At 36.9% G+C, this 18,394-nt stretch overlaps 1 protein-coding gene across 5 annotated transcripts in view; it reads left to right on the top strand.

Moving 5' to 3' along the window:
- PMS1 (PMS1 homolog 1, mismatch repair system component) overlaps window positions 1-18,394 on the top strand; it is a 53,240-nt gene that overhangs the window by 25,213 nt on the left and 9,633 nt on the right. For all 5 annotated transcript variants that reach the window (XR_011337716.1, XR_011337717.1, XM_069860742.1 and 2 more), the window contains exons 6-11: window positions 2,134-2,250; window positions 5,989-6,111; window positions 8,016-8,159; window positions 9,322-10,217; window positions 15,100-15,555; window positions 16,049-16,179. Coding sequence is in view for 3 of the 5 variants with exons in the window: in XM_069860742.1 (XP_069716843.1) it covers window positions 2,134-2,250; window positions 5,989-6,111; window positions 8,016-8,159; window positions 9,322-10,217; window positions 15,100-15,555; window positions 16,049-16,179 (1,867 nt within the window). In the remaining 2 variants the exon portion in view is untranslated. The remainder of the gene's footprint in view (window positions 1-2,133; window positions 2,251-5,988; window positions 6,112-8,015; window positions 8,160-9,321; window positions 10,218-15,099; window positions 15,556-16,048; window positions 16,180-18,394) is intronic.

Raw genomic sequence — 18,394 nt, 5'->3', positions numbered from 1 at the left:
TAAATATGACTACCTAAAAAATAGCCCTGGAACTTAGTAACAGTATCTACTTTAATACGTTTGCATTTAATAAATTCTCGTGTTCCACATCTTTCTTAAAACCATCTTACTGAAGTGATATTTTCACAGTCCTGAATATCAGCCATTCACAAGGTCAAGCCATATAATAACCTTGCGTTAATCAGCAGCTAAGATTTATATTTGTACCTGCGGCATCATGCTAGTATAAACTAAAATAAACAGCATGGTGTTTATATCAGTCAAGTAACAAGTGTCTTTCTTAGTTTGGTCACATGCATTTAATTTAAAATACATCCAGTAAAGAAAAAAATTGCTTGGCATTATCTGTTTCCATTTTAAGTAATCCATTTTAAAACAGAAGCAGTACAGGATACGTTTTATAAGAGGAGTTCTAAAGAAGAGGACAAATTCTTTCATCACTCTAAAATGTCTTTGAGGAGATTTACAGCAGGGGTAGAGGAGAGAGGCTGAGAGGCAGTGTACTTTGAGTAGCCATGGGGCCGTCCTTTGCTGCAGCTTCCTGCTGAAGCATGGTAAGGACTCTCTGCCAGAGCTGTGGATACCCAGCTGCTGGCTCTGGTTGCTCATTTCTCCTTCTCCCCTTTTTGTATTCCTTGCCCTCCGTGACGTAAATTGTTCTTAAGCAGTTTACGCTCACAGAGGATGACTGAGCTGCGATGCAGCATACGCAAAGGGTTGTCAGGCTGGTATGTGGCAGGTGGGTTAGATTCAGGCAGGACTACAAGTTCCAACTTCACAAATACTACAGACTCTGCATGGAAATGGAAAAATTAAAGATTTGGGGAATAATTTTAGGCTCAGCAGGCTTAAAGCTCTGCAATTCCACCTGTCCTGTAGGAAGGGAATATCATTTTACATGAGCACCATATTGTTCTGTAGAATTCACCCCTCAAGGCCAGCAAATATCCCACAGGACAAGTGGAATTTTAAGGCCATGTATTGCATTTCTTGAGATGGGTGGATCCTCTACAAGAATACTGTGGACTTGTTTTGAATTTATTTGACAACTAGCACCTATTTAAAACACCAATTTTAAACAGCACTGTAGTGTCAGATTTAAAGTGCAACTTGCTGCATTTTTTTTCCTTCTATGTTTGAGTGTTGCACATTGAAATACACTCAGTTGGCTAACGGTGACAGAAATAGATATAAAGAGGATCTGAATCTAGCAGGCTAGGCTCAGTTGCCTGGAAGCAGAAAGCCACCTCAGCAAAATTTTTTTGTTGTTGATATAGAGCAATAAAAGACAGCAGATTTGAAGTTAAATTGATGGCTGTTTATTATAGGACTAATCATTAGTGAGAGACTAAATTTCACCTCCCAAAGTAGCTAATACTTTCTGTGTACATAAGTGGACTTGATGCATGTTGCAGTTCATACTGCCTTTCTGTATTAAGTCTTTGCAATACTATTGCAGGATAGCTAGCTAATATCCTTTTAGGTATCCTTTTATGCTTTTAACTTCTACAATTTTCGTTAGGCCAATGACTGCTTTCCTTACAAATGCTTCCTTATAAATTGCTTTCCTTTCTAAATATCAGGCTTGCCATGGACCTAGAGTTTCCAGATAAGAGCTATAAATTGACATCCATTAGTCTGATTTCTACCAAAATGGCCTATTTCTTGAGTATAAGTAGAATAAGCATTGTAGTGCCCACCTTCAAATGTTGACCAGCCTGCCAGGGACATGTCTTAAACCCTTACTTTAGATGCTTAGTAAAAACACAACATCTACTGTGTATCTGAGAAGTAGTATTATTATGGTTTGTTTGTTTTGTTGTTTTGTTGGGGTTTTTTTACCAATTGTTTCAGGTGCAGAAGTCCAGATTATCCATCTAAGATCCATAAATACAAACTGCCTCATTTTCTGATTGTTATGTGTTTAAATAAGTAGTACAATATGAGAAGACATGCCAAAAAATGCCATATCATATGTGTTAATGCTGAAAGTTGTGAATATAAGAGGGTCAAAGTACAGAATGTTACATATACAGTATGTGTGCAGTTGCATATGCATGTTCATAGACTTGACTTGAGTTCAACAAATATAAATATAATGTCAAAAATTTGACTCTGTGCCATTCGTTTCAGGCAGTTATTTGGCAGAAGACCAGGGTGTCAGATCACAAAATGGCCTGTATGTCAGTTCTGGGAACAGCCGTTATGGGCAGTATGGTACCTTTTCAACACTGCTGTGAAGATCCTGAGGTGAGTTTAAGCTTCCTTCTCGCAAATCCACTTAAAGCCTGTCAATGAAGAGAGGTAAATCAATATTCAAAAAGAAGGTGACTTTGAAAAAGAGAATGTTATCTCCAGACTGACATCTGATTAACACATGTGATTCTATTACTGTCCTCTATGTAAAATTAATTGGTTTGCTGATTGAAAATCTGCTCCAAGAATCATTTAGTCAGGACTCATGTGGCACTGATCAAATGGCAGTAAAAACAGTTGTGATGACAAATGCAGAATTGCTGGTTGCTCAGAGCTGTCCAAGTTGGGATTCCTGGTCCACAGGCAGGTTGTGCTTTGATTAATATCTAAGCGTTTATATCGTTGTTGTCTTTGTGGCCTCTTAGCCTTGTAATATAAAGAATATCCTCTCAATTTCACTGAGGGACACCTGAGCAGCGAAAGAAACACATCCTTATAAGGCAAGTTATGCCAAATTTTCAGTAAACGTGTATTTCAAGGAAAACTGTCTAGTTTTCAAAAAAATTAGTACACTTTTGTTTGCCCCTATTGAAAATGAGGGAATTTCCCATGATATTTTTCTTTGTCTAATATTTTCAAAAAATGTTTTACTCTTTACCCATTTTGTTTGAGACATTCTTATAAAGGACAGTCTTCTGCTTCAAAGTTGCCATTTCCTGTATCTTATAATAAAACTTGACCAGTCCCAAAGATGAGATGAATCACCATCTCTAAAGTCACAGTGGCTGCATTCAGCACAATAAGTTGTATTTAATAGCATTATTCGGACTTCATCGAGATAAAGTCTGAATATATATGTATATATTGAAGTTTAGTAGCACTACTCGAACTTACATCTTGAGCTTGTTAGAATGTTTGTAGTATACATATGCAGGGCAGTGAGGGGAAGAAAGCGAAGTTGCTTCTTGTAGTTTACAAAGTTTTGGTTGCTTATGTCTGAACAAGTACATCCAGAGTCATTCCTACCTGAATGCAGGCTAGATGTGGCCCTCAGTGCAGGGGGCTCCGAAGTGAAGACATGGGGGTATTTAGAAGGGACTAGCTTGAAGGAGGCACTCAGGTTCTCACATTACCTATCTGCTATATCCTGAGGCATCCATATTCCTTGAATAGAAGTTGGGGAACATTCCATCTCTCTTTCTGTCTCTAAATAGTGTGTAAAATGCCATGTGCATCATTTATAGGTGTATAAGTGATCCATGCATATTGCTCACGCACAAGTCTGTGTTCAGAAACCATGGGTATTTCTAAACTAAACAGCCAAACACTATGAAATGACAGGATTAAGGTTGCCTGTGTAAACCTTTCTCTCTCGTGTGTAGGTATTGGGGTAGGTATTTAATGACAAGGTGCGTGCCGCCTTTTTCCTTCCTATTGGTTATGTGCTTCATTCAGTACACAGACCAGAGGGCAACTCTTTAATTCTTTTCCTTCCTACGTGTTCATTGTGTGACTTCATATTCGTTTGCTGCAAAGTCTACTCTGAAGACAAAACTAACATTGCTTACAGCAACAACTTCCTGTAAGCAGCACCTTTCTAGCTCCAGAGTTAAAACTTCTGTAACAAGTGATCCAGAGGCTTTAGCGACTGTGTGCCTTCAAAACATATCCATTATGAGCACTGAATGTAGCAAAGACGCATTTCAAGCTGACTCCAGAGCATGAAAACTCAGGAGCCGCTTGTAAAATAAAACGAAAACTAAGAAAAAAAAGAATTATCATGACTTTTGGACATGTACAGCATCTATGCTTTTCATATCACCAGTCTTGGAAATGGATGGATCTATTTTTGCTGAAAAACTTCACACAGGAAATTTTCTTAGTCTCTTCTTATGTGGAGGTTAAGTTAGCAGATAGACATACCACTGCGAAAAAGACAAGTACCTAAAAAAGACATTCTGCTTTCCACTTCACACAGATATATTTTAATACATATAGAAGTTGGGTTTTATTAAAGTATTAACTTTGAAAACAGTTGATCTAATTTAAAAGCAAGAAAAAATCTGTAATATTTTTCAATCTCTCTGATTTTGTCTTTATATTTCATGTATTTTCATATATGAGAATTCTATTAGTAAGACTAGTTTTGGGAATTATTGCAACTTTTAGTGTGCATACTGATATTCTGCATGGCTTTAAATAGTGACAGCAGTCAGCCATTTCTAAATTTGGCAGCTTCTTAAATGAGTTGTTCAGAGACTTTCAGTTTTGCTTTAATTTTGTCTGTATATAAAAATACTGTTTAAAGTGAAAGACTTATACAAATAATTGGGAATTAGAAAAGGAGGTTGAAATGTAGAGGAGGGCCATTCAGGGAGGATGTGCTAAAGTTGCAGAATAAAATCTAGCTGCATGTTGTTTTCCGATAATCACCCAACAGACACTTGACACCTCTTTAACTTGACCAGTGGTGTTTAGTTATGAGCGACGTTGCTGACCAGAACACTCCAGCTTTAGCACAGAATGCTTATTACAAGGTCAAGAGGGAATAAGCGATCACATGAGCAGATAGCTGGCATGACGGAGATGAATGGGAAGGATAGGCCAAATCCCAGGGATTTTAAATTCCATTTCAAATGCATGATAATTTGGATTTTACTAAATACAAGTGGGTCTGCCAAAAGCAAAGCTAACGAGGTCTGATGCCTGTTTTCTGTGACCCACCCTGCTACCAGAACATTCTCCAGACTTTCCCATGTCTTCAAAGTCTCTGGCTTCATGATGCCCCATTGTTCCTTCACATATTAGTTTGGTCAAGTGGCAGTGGGGCAATGTGTGAGTCGGTATGTGTGTGTAAGTTGGCACGTCAGTACTTACATGCTGAAGGATACTGTCTTTTGAAAAGTTGCAATTGCCTTTCCCTCAGTAAGGTCATTATTTTCAGGCACTCTCCTCCAAACAGCTGTGGGTTATCACGTAAATTGTGGAAATGTAATATCTTTGGGATTTCTGCCTCTTCATTGGATTGAATTGAAATTGATCCAACAGTTTCAAAGTTGCTTGGTGGGGGAAAGGGGGAGGTGATGGGACAGGCAGAGCCACATTTTGACCTAAAAAAACCTAAGCAAAAGAATCTCAACAGAAAAATCTTAAAGCTTGGTGTTAATATCGGGTAGTCAAATCGTGTGATTTTTCTGAGGCTCCTTGGCAGTGCTGTGTGTTCACAGGTTCTGCTGTGGTCTGTGAATCATGGGTGCTCAGCGGTCTGGAGAGTCAGATGATTTGGATACAGGTGGTGTAGGTCAGTTTAGGCGTCCTGAATAAATACCCTGTGACAGGCTATTTAAGGTGCCCTGCATTTAGAAAAGGACTTTCTTTGGGGCTTTCCCCATGGGGATAAGTCCCTACTGCCTTCACCAGCTTGGGCAGCAGTGCATGCATTTAGCTACAGCAGGGGTTAAGTTGGCAACCCAGTCAGCAAGCCTAACTCTGGCTGATGTTCTTCACAGCCCTCAGCTGCGATCAGCAGCCTGGTGCAACTGGCAGACCTAATGGGAGATCTCTCAATAAATTAATCAAGGCAAATAGATAAAAACCCATCCTTCTCAAGTCTTTTTTTTTTTTTCTTTAAATGCTTTTTTTTTTTTTTGTAACTTTCAAGAAGCAATGCATGTGTTTGAGTGACTAGGACTCCTCTGCGATTTCATCTTAATATATCACCTCTAAAAAAACATTTTTGGTTTTTTTTTTGTTTTTAAAGACTTAGGTATTGTATTTGTTTTATCATTGCAGATAAATCTTTCTGGATTTCTCCCAAAAGCTGAGTCAGACAGTTCTTTGACAAGCCTTTCAAGTTCAGAAAGGAGTTTCATTTTCATAAATAATCGTCCAGTTCATCAAAAGGAAATACTAAAGGTAATGTCCTCTAGCTTTTTGTTCAAACAATAGAAACATGATATCTCTGAGGACAAAGACACCCGTGCAATCTACAGTTTCTTCCCCCATAAAATAACTAGATTATTACAGGTGAAGATACTAGCATTTACAACAGAAACCTTTTCCACAGCTCTCATGCTCCTGATGCTGCCTCAGTTCTGTTTCATTTTTTGCAGTAACTTGCAACTACAGAGACAGAGGTTATTTTTATGGCTACTTACAAAAATGTAGTTTTGGCCACTCTGTGTGAGAGACCAGAAGAGTCAGTTCTTTCTTTGTATTAGCCTGTAGTAATATACCTGTGTGGTTTTTCGTTAAGGAATTTTATATGACCTCTTGTAAGAGAATTCTTCTAAAAATAAAGTTTTGATTTTGACCACTTCTTACTGTGGGCTTATCAAGCAAATACACATACTTTCCCTTTAAACTTGTGTGTGCATTGGATAAAAGTGAAAGTGATAGTGTAGCAGCATTGGCTACAGCTAGGCATTGTGTAGGCAGAATATGATGTTCTAGGATGTTACACACTACTGAACCTTGCAGCATCTCACTTGGAGCAGCCTTGCTGTCCTAATCCTTGCCCTCCCCAGAAAAGAAAATAACGTTCATGCTGACATACATGTGTAGCTTTTAAAGTGGAGACAATAAAGTAGTTTTCAGTTGGCAAGCAAAGCTCTGTAGATGTAAACTCAGAACTTGTGTTGGTATGTTAAGTGACAAATGAGGCTAATCCATCCCCACGCAGTGTTGTGCCCAATTCTTCTGGGAATTTAAAGCTCAATGTGAATCCCATGACAGAGACAGCTTTTTAAACAGAGCATGAAGACCTAGATTCAAGGTGTAATTCGGAGTACTATTGCACATGGTAAAAATATGTTGCCCTTAGCTTAGGACTGTTCTTATAGTACTGCAAGTGTTTGTTAGTCTTCCGGTGCCTTTTTGTTTGGGTTTTTTTCCCTTCCATCCAGTTGGATGGAACTGGGTTTTTTTGGGGCAGATGAGGATAACAATACGTCTGTAAGAATACATTTTAATGGGTTTGGAAAACAAGCTCTAGATCGCTTCTTTGCCATACATAGCACAGAGATAAAAGTGCTGGTGGACTTCTTATTACTACTGTTCAGTGCCAGACTGTGGGAACACTAAGGTTAAAATAACTTGAAAATATTTAAATAAGTTTAATGTTATTTCAACAGTATTTAAGAGTTAAAAAAATAATTAAAAATTAATCTGCAGCAGGTCTTAATTTTTTATGCTTTTAGTTTTATTTTTTTATCTTGTTAATGTATTCTTTTCTCTGATGTGTATATCTGAAAGATCCCTGATATTAGAGGGAAATGCAAGCATTTTTTCAATTTGTTCCTTCTAGTTAATGAGATCAAAATTCTGAAACAGCTAAATAATTTTGTAGTCTTTTGGAAGAGTTTTGGGGAGGATTATAGAGAAAATAATAAGGGTGAGCAGAGTTTGAGGAAAGCTCAGATTAATACTAGGAAAAGAGTAGATCTGTGGTGCAAGTGCTACTTTCTCAAACAGAATTCAGTTTGGCTGAAAGAGACAGCAGTGTAGTTGCATGCTATGTAAGAGTATGTTGACTGAGGAAGTAAACTTTGGGCTTGCAGTCTGGTTTGGGCATATCTTATCTTCCAAGGGTGATCAGTACGTTTATTCAGAAGGTCAAAGTAGCCACCATTAGTGTCTTGGAATTAATTCTTTTTTTTTCTTTTTTTTTTCCTTTTCCCCTTTTGGGATTCCTTTAAGTTTAAAAAAATAAACCAAACACAACAATCCAGTTATGCTTTTATAATGTTATATTCTGTTTCTGTGCCTTTGTGTCTGTTTTGTTGCCTTTACTGACATCTCTTTCTTAAATCAATCTGTAGTTAATTCGACACTACTACAGTCTGGTGACACACAAGGACTGTACTCGTTTATATCCTGTTTTCTTTTTGAATATTACTTTACCTGCTTCTGCTGTGGATGTGAATTTAACACCTGATAAAACTCAAGTTTTACTGCATTATAAGGTAACTAAGGCTTTATCTGTTTTGAATTGACAACCTTTTAGTTATGTATGCATAATAAGGGCTTCTGGGACTCCTGAAATGTTTGAAGGTAAAGAGTGCCACTAATGAGTGGAGGATTATTCAAAATTAATTTCACAGTTTATTTCAAAGATTATATTTATGCTGTCATATGTATATGTGTATTGGCTTGTTTTCTGATACCTTTATAGTGTAGTGAGAGAAGCTAAATGGAATTATGATGTGTGTCCCTACATAAATCTCGTGCTTAACTTCCTAATTGCGCTTAAATAATCACTTTTTAATTGCCATGTACGTTAAGGTGGAGGTAGGGGAGGCCAGTTAATTTCTGGTCAAAGCACTATTTTGCCATTCTCTGTGTAGATTGTTGTCGACATCACTTATTTTCAGGTTATTCTGTTCATACTATCAGGACCTGAAATACAGAGCATGTATGCCTGTGTTTTAGAGGCTGTGTAGTGGTAAATTTCTATAAACTCACTTTCAGTTGTTAGCAGTTAATTTCTGCAGCACTATTTTTCTATTAAGTAGGCTGCCTAGGTAAGGTGTTTATTCCAAGAGAGTGTAGGTAGTCACACCTGTATGTTAATCCTCTTCTTTACTGAAAGTTTTTGTCTATGTTAATCTTGTAAAAGTACTGCCTGATGAGTGTCACTTGTAGGAAAATTAACACAGCATTCTCACATTTGATCTGGTTTAAAGCTTCCCTTTGGCATTAGAAAAAGAGTTCTTTTTTGGTTTTGTTTTTGTTTTGTGGGTATTTTTTCTTTTGAAGCATGCACCATAAAAGCACCTATACAAACATGCTTAGATGAAATGAGATGTTGGAGAATCTGTCTTGACTATAAGCTCCTAACTCCATATTAGGTGGGTATAGCTTTGCCTGATGCTGGTTTAAGCAGTTAGTACCACGTTATAAAGCAAGCAGTTAATTGGTTTTGTGGTATTAGAATAAATATTTAAGGCTAAAGGTGTCCACTCACAAAGTCTTCTTGAGCATTGAAATACAATAATCTGTCCAGATTTGTCTGGAAAATATTCTGAATAAGATCACTTTGCTTGTTGTTCTATATTCCCAATATCTGTCTGTTATGTTTTCAGGTGGGCTTGTATGTATGGCTTTTCTGTTTTGTTTTTTCCCCAGGAATCTGTCTTACTTGCTGTTGAAAACGTGTTGAAATCACTGTATGGGCCACTACCTGCTACAGTGCCTGGTGAAAGTAGTAAAACAGATGATGCCTCGGAATACATGTTTGTTCATAGAACAGAACAAACAGATGTGGTTGTTAATGAAATGGGAACATCTGGAAATGATGATCTACAGGCTTATACTTCATTCCTTTCGTTCAGCAGTGATGTGCAAAACTGCCAAGCAGGAAAAAACACAGAGATCTGCTTAAATCATCAGACATTTTGTGGTGATAATGTACATAGTCACCTGGACAAGAAAGAGGTTTCAGAGAGTGATGCCTTTCATGACAGTTCATTAAATTTATCGTGTGAGGAGGAACGGAATGAACATAATATGACCAATATTCAAAGTAACTCTCTTCCTGTGGACCCTGAGTTTAAAAAAGCCAATGAACATTTTATGACTTCTTATAATATTGACAAAATAGAAAAAAACGAGGACACTTTAGTCCGTAAAGACTTACCTGAAATCTCTGCTGATAGTTGGAGTATGGGAAGAGGATTTAAAAACCATCTAGGAGACAACCTAGAACCTGTTAAGATTTTGATTCCTGAAGATGAAGGAACAAGTAATAAGCAAAATGAACGTACTGATGAACAAATCAGCAGTCTACAAATCTCAGATCAAAGCATAAAGAAAAGAAATGTAATAAGTGATAAATTTGGACATGTGGCAGCTTATGACTTAATTAGTAGTAGAATAATAAGGAAACCAATGTCTGCAATTGGGTTTTTCACTCAAGAAATGCGTCCAAAATTGATAACTGATAATCCAAAGACCAGCATGGAGGACATCTTGCTGAAAATTGAAGAACAATGGAAGAGTTTGAATGAAGGGGGAAAAAAGGAGTAAGTTCTCAGGCTGTCTTGCTTCTAAATCTGGTAGTCACTAATAAGTCACCTGTAATGAATTTTAAAAATTGTACTTTCCTAGTTATTTATGAAAAAAAAAAAGCAGAAAATTATTTTTGGCTTTTCAAGATCAGCATCAATATTGTGAGTTGTCATCTTTTGCTATGTGCGTATGTACAGTGCTGATTTGAATTACTCGTTTTGTCACTGTGCCATACAGCAGTCAGGTAGGAAAAGCGATGCTGAATTTTTTTAGAGGTAACAGGCAAGAAAATGTACTGTTTGAATCCTACAAACTGTTTTCCAAGGGCTGCCTGTATAATGTCACTCCTGATGCACTGTCAAAGGAATCCAGCATGGTGAGGGACAAAGAACCACATAGTTCCTCCAGAGTTTTTTCCAGTCAACAGTTCTTTTTTATTGCTACAAAGTAAGAGTTCTTTTTCAGAATCTGAAGTACTCAAATATTTGGTAAACTCCTTTACTTTAAATTTAGTAGGTATCCCAACCCAGGCTGCTTCAAAGTAGTATTTAAACACAGTCAAATGACACTAGGAATTATTTTTCCCTTAAACAGCTATTCCAGTGCTGGTTCAGTCTGAATTTTAATGTCAATCAAAAACAAATCTCATTCTAGATTACAGTCTCAATAGCTAAATTGTGTATTTTTCTAAAACAAATTGTCACTATCTGCAGGTAGGGAAAATATTTTAGTGTAATTTATGGCAGGGTTGGATTAGTTCAAATATTGGGTATATGTTGTCCTTTATGTGGAACTTATATTATGGTAGAAGGTGAATTAGAAACAGATTTTGAGACAGTCTAAGACAATTTAAAAATAAAGAAAAGAAACACCAAACCCTTCCGCATTTTGTTTGTCATTTTAGAAAATGTAAAACTGTAGGGCATCACACAAATGAGGAAAATAGAAGTAGTTCTTTGATATGTAATGATTTGAATGTATATTGTGATTTATAGCGGAAAGTTTGAGAAATTTTGATTCTGAAGAACAAATTCATTGGAAGTGTTGTCAAAATGTGTTCTATTCATGTAGTGGAAACAAGGAGGAATTAAGAAAGACCATTGAGAAGGAGATTGTACTAGCAAAACAGTGTAATTTTAATGCTAATAAGAGATTTGATTAGGAGGATGGTAAGAAAGATATGCTATTCCTATTGAAGTACTGTTAATATATCTGGTTTTCTTTTGACTTGACTTCTTCTGTTTGAAAACATCTGCATTGTTCTGAATAACGATGATACCAGTGTTATCTTTTTATCTGCTTCCGATTTACCTAATTTAAAACTCCCTAAGCAAGCAACATATTATGATCACAAAACCATATATGTGAGAAAGTGGTTTGTCCATCTCTGCACTAGAAGAAATATTAATGTAATAGTAGAAATCTACTCCCAATTATATTCATGCTTTTAATGAAACGAAACAAAAAGATTCTTCCAGCTGTTTCAGAAAATTTTAATTTGCTCTGCTCTAGCTTTTGAGATTTCATGGCTGCTTTCCTTGTACAACTGTTATGTTTAAGAGTGTGCCTACAGATTTTCTTTGTATTAGTTAAGGAAGGAGATCCCTCTGGTAATGAAGTTTTCCTTAACGTAGGAACGAACGCAGTATGGGCCAGTGGATGTTGAAGTGGATGAAAAATTTACTTCTAGCTGTATCCATACGTTTCCGCTTTGGTGTACCTCTCTGCTTTGAATCTTTTAAAATTGCCTCAGAAAATAACAAATAGGAAGAGATCTTTTCCTCCAAGGCACCAATCCAGAACTGTTGTATGTCTGGCAGAGAATGTTTAGTCTTGCCTACCAGATACTCTGGATAAATTGGGCCACCTAGAGGTAACAAGAAACGTATATACAACAGGGCAACCAAAGTGCCTCAGTTCTGCTGAGCATGCCGTACCTCCAACTTCATCCAGGTGCGTGCATGCCCTCTCTCTCTCTCTGAATAGTACAACCAGCAGATGTCCCATTGTGACATGGGATAAGCCTTCAGCATTTATCATTAAGCTGGAATGTAAAATGTTATGGTCTTTAGGTTATGATAGCAGAGGAAAGCTTCCATGCATGTTGGCAACATTGCGTATCCCCGTGCTTTGCACTCCCTCTGTTCTCAGCTTGTATGTGTTTCTGGCCTTAATATTTCTTGTCTGTTAGGCTCAGGCAGGAGCAGGAGGAATCCATGCAAGTGCCATGAAAGTGGCAGCAGAAATTATCCTGAAGATGTAGGAAAGGTTCAGAGCCACACATGCACTATCATGGGGCTGACCAGTCATGTTGTCAGTAATTCTTCATGAGTATGTTTGTAGCCTGGGAGAAACATCATTTCAGGTAGTGTGGCCTTTGCTGTCTGTTGACAGGTGTGTGCGTAGACAGTCAGTAGTGGCTGGCAGTAACCAGCTTGTATGTGATAGCATTTTATTGCCTGATAAATTTTCCTTGCATCTCATGGTTTGTATGCGTGTGTATGCATTATTTGCAACTCTTACACTGGAGTAAATATGCTTGCTTAGTAATTCTATAAATTTTTTTTTACTATATTTTAACTTGTTCTATTTCCTTTGGATGGGGATAATTTGGTGCTGCCATCTTGCCTTTGGCTATTCATTGTATCTGTGGCCAGCTCCATCAGCTCCATTCATGTACTACCAGATACTAATCATGAATAATGATATTAATAATTTGTCTGTTACTTGTCCAGCCACAACAGTGCTTCTGTATTTTCTACTCCTAGGAAACATGGTAATACCTGAACCCTATGCATATCAGAAGATGACAATGAAAAACGGATATGGACAATTAAGCTTTTTTTTTCCTCCTCACAAGGGAAGGAAGCACAGAAGTAGATTGTCATGCTTACTCGTGGTGATAGTTTGAGTTGATTTGGTTTCGTTTTGTGAAGAAGCTGATGATGAGAGGTATTGCATTCAAAGTGGGCTGCCTCTCTATTAGGAACACATAAATCTGCATAAATGGCCACCTCCAGTCAGGGTTTACTCCAAATACTCAAATTCAGATAGTATTATTTGTCTTATTAGGCCTGAGAGACCTTATATTAGAAAGTTTTTTGTTATATGTTAAATATTTCATTTGAATTGAAGAAGCAAGGGGAAAGTGATAAGTCATAGGATCCATTTTTCTAGTTAAACCACAGCTGATATTGAAGTTAGACTTCATTTGAATCTTCCACTTCCCTCCTTATGGTTTTGAAAATTTCCTTGGCTTTAGGTTTTGTAGCTTGAACAAAGGATCTTGGATTCACAAAGCAGAGAAGGAACTGGTTTTGTAGTGGTTGTTGTTACTTACCTCTGGAAGGATTTTTTTTAAAGGCAAAGGTGTTCCCTTACAGTTTGTAAGTCTGCTCTTCAGTTGAAGAAAACTGTTGATAGTGATGCATGTGAACAAACTGTTGATAGTGATGCATGTGAATTTGCAAACCACTCACAGTCAAAGCTTGTAAGGCTAGAATTCTTCTGGTAGCCTATAGTGACAGGCAAGTTTGGCTTCCCTTGGAAGTGTTTTTGTTTTGGGATCAACAGTGCATAACTGAAAGCTAAGTTCTATTATAGCTGAATATTCTCCAACATTACAATTGGGTCTATTCAAAACAAAGGATTTATTGATCTGGTCAGAGCCACAAATGTATTTATGATTAAAAGAATACTGTTCAAGTGATTTCACCCATTCATTTTAAAACAAGCAGATGTTTCTTATCTTAACATTTACTCCATATTTTCTAGGACATGATTTATTGCAAGAGACTACTTAAGCTGACTTTTTTAGTTAAGTAAATATTGGTACCATATGTGAATGCTAGCACATAATAATTAATTGCAAGTGGTGACCCTTTTGTTGACCTTAATTTTCCTGCATGCATATACATAATTGAATCACACTGTTCCAGCAAGTAGTAATAAGTAAATATGACCAGCCAAAATACTTATTTCCAATACTTACATTGATAGTACTACTTTTTTTTATTATTATTGAAGAATGGGCTGCTTTGAATTACCTGCTAGAATTTAGGATATCGAGAAATGGGAAAAAGAGGGGATTCAGCAAATCACTCCTTTGGCCTTCAAAAGAAGTAAGACTAATATGTAGTAGGCAAGTATAAACCTGACATCTATAAAACTTTAGTTATATTCCTGACATTTGCAAGCTCATTAAAAATCCATTCAGGTTGTAGAGCTTTCATACGTAGTAACGTTTTCAACTACTTAAACAGCATCTAGCAATAGCTCGCCCTTGTGTACGAATCTGTTACTTTTTATAATTACAGAATTCTGTGATAATAATGTCTGTGCTGTATTCTCACGTGCTTTTTTTGTGGTTAATTTTGGGCCATTTGAAGTCAAATGTACTTCTTAATAACGCTCAGATTTTAATATAGAGTTATTTAGGCTCCAAACTTCCTTTGGAGTCAGTAGAGCTCTAGAAGCTTAAATGATTTTGTGAATTGGGCTGGATGTGCCTGGGACAACTTTTTCCGAAACTATATATCTGATAGTGAATTGGGGTTAAACGTAGACTTTGGGACTGAGGTCAAAAGCAGCCTGCTGTAGCTCCTTGTATGATGCAGTCTACTCCTCTCCCTTCATTCAGTTTTTGCTGGCTGTCATGATGAAGGAAAATTTCCAACTTAACCATCTTCACAGGGTAATGTAATAACAGGACAGTTCCTGGTCACATTCTGCCTCCATCGTAGTGGAAATCATATTGATGTGGCTACTTGAGTGGACCATGGAACTTGTTCATGTCTCTTGGAATAGTTACCTTGCCTTTTGCTTTTGTAGTATGTTAGGACCTGGAGTTTGGAGCTTTTTATCAGATTATGCTACTTTTTTGTTTTATCTTTTAAGTTATGAAATGAAAGCAGCTAGAGACCTGGAACGGTACAACAGAGAAGTCAAGAAAGCTACAGGACAGACAGCACGCCGACTAACAAAGGAGGCAGAAAAACAGAAACCTAAGCTGAAGACTTACCCAACCAACCAGCAGAAGCTTGACAAGATATTTCATGATCAAATTGAAAAGAAGCGGAAACCTGAACAGCCTACAAAAATTGTGGTGGTGCCTTTTTCTCTGAGTTCCTGTAGACATCGGCTTCAGAGACATGAGAAAAATTATTCAGATGAACATGAGCTTTTCCTGATCCGTCGTCACAGTTTTCCTGATATCTGGATATTTGCTACTGAAAAACAGTTAATGTTACTGAATCCATATAGATTAGAAGAAGCCCTGCTATATAAAAGATTGCTGTTGAATCATAAGCTTCCAGCAGAGAAACTGGACAAGCCAATTGTGTTAACAGACAGGTATAATACAATTGAGCAAATATTTGTACTTTACTTCAATTATCATTTGTTAATTATTTACAGAAAACTCTGTAAGGCCCCGTGTGCTAATTCTGTGATTCATTTACCTGTAAGAACAGATTTTTGTTTTCTGTACTTTGACTTTATAGTAATGAGCAGCCTGATCATAATCTGTAAGTATGAATTTGACCAGCTTCATTGGTAATGTGAGGAGAAAAAAATTCTTCCCCCAGAGGGAAACTAAATGCTTCACATTTTCACAACCTCACTCTAGATAACTTCCCCTCATGGGTTATATAATTATTAGTATATGCCTAAACTTGGTCACTCTTTAGGAAATATGAATAGTTGCTGTTTTGTTTCTACAAATTATTTTGTCATAGAACTTCTTAGTATCTAGATCGATTTCGATCAGTTAACTATTTGTTACTATGTTTCTCACAGTTTTAGTTTTCAAATTAAAGATTCTGGCTTTTTTTTCTTTTCCCCCCAGTCTTCTTGGTGGATCTCTGTATTTGTCTGCTCTTTATAACATGCAGAAGGATTACCAGAGTTTCGATGGATTATGTTATTTGTCAGATGCAAGGCTTATGGCAAATGGATTCCAGATAAAAGTGATACAAGGTATGATGGTTCTAAAATCTTTTAGTCATATTGGAACTTGTTTTCTATGGTTTAATGATTTTTAGTTTAGATCATGTTATTCTAGATAACTTTACCATTTAAAGCACTAACATGCTGCTTTCCTTAACACTGAGATTTTATTACTTGGTAAAGAATGTAATCTTCTACATAAATCCCTAAGTAATGGAAACTGATAGCTGAACAGAAAACTTTAATACTATATCAAAGAATGCTCTGAAATCTGCCTTTTCCTGACTTCTATTTTTTTCTTCTTTTCTCAGAATGCTGGATGTCAATATCCTTAATTGACATTCTGACAGAATTAGATTGAACTGATCAGGATTTCTTAGTCTTGGCAGGTTCTTCCTATGTGATACTTGCAGAAGCTTCTGTGAATACATGCTTTAGTGACAATTCCTCTGTCTTGAGCACTTAAGGAGATCGATTAGAGAGCTGGATCTGGTTATTTATTGTTTTCATATCAGGGTTGTAACACAGAGCCCATGGGGGCCAGTAAAGAGAGTTACAGGATCATCATCACACCTTTTGACAGAGTTCAATGTGAACTTTTTTTTGAGGCAGCCCACTTCTCAATGCCTCTACATCGATCACTGAATAGATTTGTTTCGTGTAAGATCCTTTTACCTTAGCAAGGGAGATCAAATGTTTATACGTTTTTCTGAGGAATTATTTGTGGGGATGCTGTTGGAAACCGAGGGTTCTGCAGACCAGTATTTCTCTAGCAGAATTCCAAGAAAAGCAAACGTCTTTAAGGGTAGCTCCTAGCTGGCAGCTCAGAAAAAAAGACTCACTATAAGAGCTGTTAGAAACGCTATAGCTTCACAGGTTAGAGATCCCCACATATGTAGAGTGATGACAGATCTACTGTAACACATGGAATCTTTTAAGGGTAGGTACAAAAAAGGATGTAGAGCAACTCCTTTGCTCAGAGAGTGGCTTTTGGAAAGAATGGAGCCTAAGCTGCTTTCTTTACTGAATCATCCACAGCAAAACCAAGGAAGCTTCTTTCTGACTGGCTGAATCCCATGATAAACAGCAAAAACTATAGAAGAGGTGTTCGTGGTGATAATCTTAGATTGAATAATTAGGGATATTAAAGGCAGCTCTTAAAAGTTGTACTTAGTATTACAAACGAAAAGCTAAGCAGGTCTATGATATGTCTCTGGACAAATATGGGAGAAAGGGGTTGTTGCTTAGCCTTTTTGATAACGTACCTTTTATTTCTTCACTTCCTGATATTCTAAGTTTGCTCAAAACCTTATTAACGTAAACTGGATGTGAATAAATTGAATGGAATAATTTGAACACAGTTTCTGTGCAACAGTGGAGGACAGCAGTTGACTGGTCTTGTGGTGCTGGAGATAGGAAGCTACTTTTAAGATAGCTTGATTAGTTTAAGAGCAAAATTGTACAATATAACAGCGGAGGTTTTATACAGTAACTGGGAAGTAGCGACTGTCTTCCAATCCTATGTTCCTGATTATGTAAAATTAAGGAAATGAAATCTTGTGAGGAAACTCATTTGGTTTACAGTTAGAGAAAGTAAAATTCCTTTATATGCTCTCTGTGTGAAGACACTGTGGTTATGAACTAGTCCATATGAAAAATGGGAATGCAATTCAATTTTGTCCTGGTCTTATGTTTTAACTATTTGAATGAAATGTTAATAACGTCTGAGGCTTGTCAGTCATGTTTATAAGCTTCTGCTGATGACTATTGTGGTTACAGCCTCTGTTATTAAAAAAGCACACCATTGAAGGTGAAATGCCAGCAAATAAATGGAATTTCTCCAGGTCTTTTTTCAGCTGACCCAGCAATTTTCACATAATACTTCATCAGTTTATCGTTTTTCTTTTTTTTTTTTTTCCTAACCTCATCCCTGAAGTATGCTATCTTCTACAAATATGGTAGTGTCTTTTACAAATACTTATTAACGCTGACTTTTAGAAACACTGCTGTTATCATTGCTCATTATGTGCCCTTCTCTGGGAATTTCACTATGCAGTTTGAGGTTCTTTAATTTATAGATTCGTATCTTACAGTCATTACAGAAAGTGACCTGCAGACCAGAATAGATTTTTCCGACTTACACCTGAGTATCCTGTAGGATTTCTCAACTTTGAGGGAACAAGTTTGTTTCATAAAATCTGCTTTGTCCTTCTAGAACCACTTTTGTTTGTTTGTTTGTTTGCTG

This window comes from Phaenicophaeus curvirostris, chromosome 7, assembly GCF_032191515.1.
Source record: "Phaenicophaeus curvirostris isolate KB17595 chromosome 7, BPBGC_Pcur_1.0, whole genome shotgun sequence".
Taxonomy (NCBI): domain Eukaryota; kingdom Metazoa; phylum Chordata; class Aves; order Cuculiformes; family Cuculidae; genus Phaenicophaeus; species Phaenicophaeus curvirostris.
This window is presented reverse-complemented; position numbering and strand designations above follow the sequence as displayed.